The sequence below is a fragment of the Lactuca virosa genome, chromosome 2, assembly GCF_052849685.1.
Source record: "Lactuca virosa cultivar CGN04683 chromosome 2, Lactuca_virosa_CGN04683_v6, whole genome shotgun sequence".
Taxonomy (NCBI): Eukaryota; Viridiplantae; Streptophyta; class Magnoliopsida; order Asterales; family Asteraceae; genus Lactuca; species Lactuca virosa.
The window spans coordinates 62966141-62973066 of record NC_136427.1 but is presented as its reverse complement, the minus strand read 5'-3'; the positions used below and the strand labels follow the sequence as shown (position 1 = coordinate 62973066).

General features: G+C 31.6%; 1 protein-coding gene across 1 annotated transcript; it reads left to right on the top strand.

The window, feature by feature from the left end:
* The first annotated feature begins 797 nt into the window (after nucleotides 1-797).
* LOC145157460 (uncharacterized) lies at nucleotides 798-1703 on the top strand. Its single transcript, XM_079076496.1, has one exon. It carries the CDS (start codon nucleotides 798-800, stop codon nucleotides 1701-1703), a length of 906 nt encoding a protein of 301 aa, XP_078932622.1.
* The last annotated feature ends 5223 nt before the right edge of the window (nucleotides 1704-6926 follow it).

Genomic DNA, 6926 nt, shown 5'->3' with positions numbered 1-6926 from the left:
AAAATACAATAACTTTAGGCACATTAATCTTTAGTTAGTTGAGCAACCAAGTCTTCAGATCCAACAAGTCAAACTACAGTACAAGTCAAAATAGTACTCTGTTTTTTTTACCTTCTCTTCTTTTTTTATTTTTTATTTTTTTTAATTAACCAAAAACTCTTCAGTTTGCCCACTCTTCTCACACATGGTTACAACTGAAATATCTTCCAGGCTCTAAATAGCTAAATACAGGGTAAATTTAAGTTTTTAGGTTGGTAGTATTAAAGTCTTAAGTCTGTATTTAGTAAAATTTTGTATGGTAATAGTAATAACCAATTTAAAGAGAGTGAAATTTGGAATCCTCATTTAATGAACAGGTGTGCTGGCCATTAACTCTCTCTCTCTCTCTCTCTCTCTCTCTCTCTCTCTCTCTCTCTCTCTCTCTCTCTCTCTCTAGTTTTCAGTTACAATAGGAGAAGACAGTTCATATGACATAACACTCACAAAGATGAATCAATCTCGCATTCCATAACCTTCAAGCTCTCCATTTTCTTTAACCCTAGGCAAAGAATATATATTATTATATATGTGTATATATATACAGAGAACAAGATTCATTCACCATCTTTGTTTTCTTCCTCGAAAGATGACAAAAAGAACATCTTCTTTGTAGTTTTCTCTATAAACATAGCATCTTCTTCATCTCTCTCTCTCTTTCTCTCTCATCCAAGAAGAAATTTATCGATATATGATGATTGATTATATCTGGGGTTGAATCTTTTTTGTGGGTTTATACTCTATAGTATATGAGTTTAAAAATGAGAAATTTAGCGACTTGCTATAGTGAACATGCAATCAAGGTTTCAGATTCGTATTGTTCTGGGAATTCAAACAATATTTACATCTCTCCAACCTTCAATCCTGCAATCCAAGATGAAGTTTCAATCCTCTACAATGTCAAACTCTCTTCACAAAACCTTCTGTTCATCACATTCACATGGTCAACTCACAACATTGACTTCGCCTTCACAATCTCCATCAACGAACCCCATTCTAACTCTTCTAAATCCTTTTGTTTGAGAAAGATCAAAGGGTCAAAAAAGCTTGAACCTTTTGATTCAAAGATTGAACTCATTTGGGATCTCACGAAAGCAACCTATGAAATAGGTCCTGAACCGGTCAAAGGGTACTTTCTGGCAGTTTTGGTCAACTCTGAGATGATTTCCATTGGTGACATTGAAGATTTGGAGTTAAAGAAGCTTGTTTTTGATTACCCTTTTGCCAAATCTTCATTGGTATCTCGTAGCGAGAGGTTTTATGGGAACGCTGAGTATTCAACCAGGGCGAAGTTTTTTGAAACGGGGACATGGCATGATATAACGATCACATGCATAGCAGATGATCGAAGAGCCAAAAATTCATTGAGTTTGTGTGTTTCTATCGACAGAAAGAATGTCATTCAAGTGAAGAGATTAAGATGGAATTTTCGTGGTAATCAAACGATGTTTTTGGATGGAAATCTTGTTGATTTGATGTGGGATGTTCATGGGTGGTTCTTTGATTCAGATTCCAATATGAAATCAAGAAAAAAAGGTGGGATTTTCTTGTTTAGACCAAGAAGTGGATTTGATAGCAGATTGTGGTTCGAAGAGAAGAACTTGGAGAAAGAACAAGAAAAAGTTGGTGCTTCTTTGTTGATTTATGCTTGTAAGAATCCAGATTGATATGAAGTTTTTGTTATTAATTAACACTTACAGTATGAATTTTCAGTGTCAATCGTTAATCATACAAGTTTTTAAACGTTGATTTTACTGGAAATTCATACGGTTACTGATTATTTTTTATCGGAACGTTTTTTTTCCGTTCAAAAATATTTTGTTTATGGATTTTAATCTTGTGTGAAGACGAAACAAGTGGTTAGATGTGTTGTTTAATTTTTTTTCTTTGATGTGATTAATATTAATTGTGTTACCTTAAACACATGAGTATTTAATGTGATGATTTAGAATTTGATCTTCTAATTGTTTAGCTGTTTTATTTTATTATGTTTCTTTTTTGGTACAAAGTAATGGGGCCATAGACTTTTCAATAAGTCCATATTATAATATAATCAAACTTTCATTCACGAAAATCTATTTTGCTTGCATTCTTCCCATTTGTCTATTTTGAGGATAATTTAATTTAACTTTGCACTCACTTTATGTTTAAGATATCATCCATATTAATAGTTAAATTAATCAGTGAGAAACCTGGTTACCCTCTTTGAGCTTTGTGAAAATAATAATATTGTGATTAAATCCTCAATTTAAGCTTTAAAATAGTACTACTTAACTTACCACCTTCATCATCGTTTTTATCATTGGATGTTAATTTTAAAATTCTAAAAATAAAAAACGGTTCTGATTATATGAGGATCTATCTAAAACAAATTCTATACAAGTATCTTAAGATCTTGACTAAGATTTTAAAATCTTTACCAAATCTATTTTTGTTAAAAGGTATGGCCTAAAACAATTCATTCATACAATTTGAAATCAAGCACGCATACATGTAGTAAGCGACAAAAATTCTCATAATCACAACTTCATCCGTTCATCTTGAATTAGACAAAACATCATGAAATATATGATATTACCTTTTTAGTTATATATAATCACAATTATCTTGTTTCTTTTTGTATTTTTTGTACTTTTTTTTTTGTATTTTTGTGGTTTTTAGCAAAAGTAATTACGATTGTTTATTAAAAAGTTAATGTTAATTTCACTATTAATGTCTTAATCAATTTCAAATTATAATAACAATTATACATACAAAATATTGCAAAAATAATATTAATAATATTTCAGTTGCTAGGATCTTTCGATATTACGATTAAGAATACAAAATCTTATCAAAGGTAAAACGATTTTAAGAGATGATGATTTTACCAACTTTGATTTTTATTATTATTTCAGTTTTAGGGAACATTACAACGTTTAATAAAATATTTATATTAAAGTACAAATTTTTTTCATGAAAAAGATTCTATGCTTAAAGGACATATTTGTTGGTTATTATTTTCACAAATAAATTAATACAATTTGTTCAATATTTTTATAAATAAATTAATACAATTTGTTCATTATTTATTTGTATAAGAAAAATGAACAATATATATTCTCATGGACCCCTTTCGTACGTGAGCAATGGATCATAGAACATCAACGGTTTATGATTTAACGTTCTAACAACTGCTGGGCTCTTATTGTAATGACAAACTTATTTGTATTTTTTTTTTTTGGAACAGATTAATTTTATTAACTAGGAAAAAACAAAAACAAATAAAAAAAATCAAATGAGAAGCTTATGAGAAGCAATTTTTCAAGCATTGAATCTTGCACCATTTTTAGCTAAATTTCTAAACCGATCGGTAACATATTGCTTATGAATAGTTAATGACTTTAGAATCTTGTGTCATTTTCTTTTAGCATCGAAATTACGTGAATGGGTGAAATTTAAACATTTTAGAGTTAGTTTACGTGTACAAGCTATCAATGTATAAGGTACAAATTGTCATATCAGATTAGCTTTTATTCGAGACAAAACGAATTTTATACTTTTTTTTAGGATGAACAAGAACTCAGAAAAGGTTTTCTTTTTCTTCTTGAAGGGATGATTCCATTCTCCATAAGAACTAAAAGGAAAGAAAGGCATCGATACTTTGTTATCATGTACAACCATTATTGCACAATGTACAATTTCAGCTAAGATTCAATTTCTATAACTAGCAAAGGAAAAAACATTTTTTGTGTTATAATATAAAAAAGTGTGGAAAACCCCCAATCTTTGGGGAAATTATCTAATAAAAGCTAAGAGAAGGTCAAGCCCTTTTTTGAATTCTTTGGGTTTGTAATTCTACATGGGAAAAAAACTAGGCTTTTAGGAGATTAAAATTAGAGGTATTTTTATATTTATTTCACAAAAGATTTCATTGTTTTTCAAATTATGAAGAAACAAATTGATAAAACCAAAATAGTTATATATGATCTGCAAGTGATATCTTCAGACCAGTACAACGCTTGACTGGTTATCGAGTATCCTACCGAGCAAGAGCCCCCTTTCTAGATCGAATTGGGTTGCTGCTATCACAAATATTCGTGCTAGAAAGCATATAGTTGGAAAATCACCACAACATATTAGTAGATTTTATATTTTTCTTGGATATATTTATATACATAAATGTATGCATAATTATAAATTACATGTTTTATATTTCTCAAAGAAAATCTTCATAAGGAGTTATTTTTTATTTTTTTTAAACGGCAAATAATTTAAACATCTCCTCTACCTGAGATTGAACCCATGACTTCCTAGTTAGTTGTTAGATTAAGAACCTCTTTGTTAGCTAAGGAGTTATTTTTTAAATATCCGTATTTTTAAGTGTGAGAAATTAGACACTTATATATAGGACCAAAGACGTTAGTGAAAAATTAGACACTTATTTATAGGACCGAAGACGTTAGTGAAAAATTAGACATTTATTTATAGGACCGAAGACGTTAGCATTGTTATTACTGCTACAATAAATTAATTTGTACATAAATATTATACGACGCATTGATAAGATGTCATTTTCTGATAATGTCAATGGATAAACACAATGTCCATATCTACGCTATCTCTTTGTCCAGCTTTATTGAGAAATCGGAAATTATATCACCATTTGGGAATTAAATGATGTATTTAAATTGTTTGAAATATAAAATAGTAGTTGACCCATGAACAAGGGGATGGATCTTTAAATATTTTGAGACAATGATGGATCATCCTCAACAAATTCCTTTTTGAACACGAAGTTCCAACCAACACAAGATACTTCCTAAAATGTCCTACACTTTGTACCAATTTTATTTTATATATATTCGATAAAAAGGTTAAAGATCGGATAATAAGTTCGAGATACAAAATGAATGGTAGTGATAAGCTCATATCAAGAATGAAGTGGATAAGTAATGCACTCTCCAAAAACACATACACCAATGTATGTTTCACCTGTGTTAATAAGGTGAGAATCTACAAGGGATGTCTCTTATTCAAGCCTATAAAATATTTGACTTCGTGTCATAATTTATATTGGTCGTGTCATAATTTATATTGGTCGTGCAATAATATTAATTAGTGCCGATCCTGAGGAATTAAATATCATCAAATACCCAGGACGAGGCAGAAAAAAATGGTCCTTATTGTTATTATAAGTTTTTATTTTTAAATAAAAATATATAATAAAAAAATTAGATCATGTGCGGCTGCCCACTTTAATCCCCCCCCCCCCTCTCAACGCCCCCTATGGAAATGTTGATGGAAATTCAAATGACAAAGCTTACCCGATTAAGTATGTTCATGTGATGTGATGTTAATGAATTCTAAAAACATAAAAATATGCATGCAAGTATAATAATTTAGGGCGAACATGTTACGATACTGATTATATTTTGCTCAAATCGTATAACGTACCAACTATAGTTGATATAATTTTTTTTTCTATCAATACCATTTAGTTATTTTCTCATAGTTGGTTATAGGAATTTAGCAAACCGATCAAAATAGAACTCATTTTGTGTTTTATTACGTAATCACGTTATAAAAACCTTATTTTGGAAATAATATCTTTGTTATAGCAATAGAAACTAAGAATTAAGACCAAAAAACTTGCAATTGTTTATAATTGTTACTAACAATTAAGACCAAAAAGCTTGTGGTTATTTATGAATTTGGTAAATGACACTGTAGCACATCAAAATTTTGGTAATGTCACAAAAGTTTTTTTTTTTTTTGGTACATTAGACCACTAAACTCCATTTTTACCTTCTAATTACACAATTTTTCAAAAAATTAGACGATTTCATCGGTTACCTTTGCCTAGGTAGATTTTTTCAATTTTCTAAAAAAAATAATACGTGGCCTTTTCATTTCATTATCCCAAATTAAAAAACCTAGATACTAATGCCTCTCTACTACGTTTTTCATATTCTCCTCCAACCTCATGTCAAAGATTTCTCCGGCGAAGCTACAATCGTCGCCTCCAACCAACCCCTAACCCTAGCTCCACAATATCCTTATAACTTCCCCCTCCTTCACCACTAACCCTTTTCTTGAGAAATAACCTCCACCGCCATCATCAAGATTTGCAAAATATTCAAGGATTTCATGAACACCCATTAATCATTCAACAGATTCAAGATCAAAATATGGGTATCAATGATTACTCATATACGAAATCATGAGAGGTCTTACTGACCTTGCACTCACAGCAGTAGCCCTGGATTCTACAAATCAACACCACAACTCCGGCTACACTCCGGATCTTCCTTTTCCTTCTGGATACCATGGCACATATCTCTTCCCTCCACCGCCACCACCTCCACCCTCATCTTATGGTGGTTTGATTCATAGGAGGGTACCTGGTGGCTTGCAATTTGCATACGAGGGTAGTATATCTTCATCAGACCACCACCTAAGGCTCATACCCGAGACATTGGGCCAAATGGTTTAACCATGGTCTATGACGTTTAGGCTTCAAGCTGAAATGGGTAAGATGACATCTCAAGAGGTCATGAAAGCTAAAGCTTTAGCAGCTTCGAAGAGCCATAGTGAAGCTGAAAGACGACGCCGAGAGCGCATCGACAATCATCTTGCCAAACTTCGAAGCTTACTTCCCAGTACCACCACAAACAAGCTACTAGAACAATTTGAACCCTAAAACTAAAATCTTGAACCCAAAGGCATAGGCAGATGTAGAGAACAATGTCACCATGGAGAATCCAAACTAAAATTTGAATGATGGTGAGTTGTTAGCGATTCTTTTTGACATTGTTCCTTTCTAGCGGATATGTGAATCTCTTGGAAGTCGCAAAAATGCAGATCCATAGCCAGCGATTGTCTGGGCTCCTTCTAGCTCCGTTTATGGA

Coding starts and splice junctions, on each gene's coding strand:
- LOC145157460 (XM_079076496.1), top strand. CDS start 798: ATGAGAAATTTAGCGACTTGCTATAGTGAACATGCAATCAAGGTTTCA.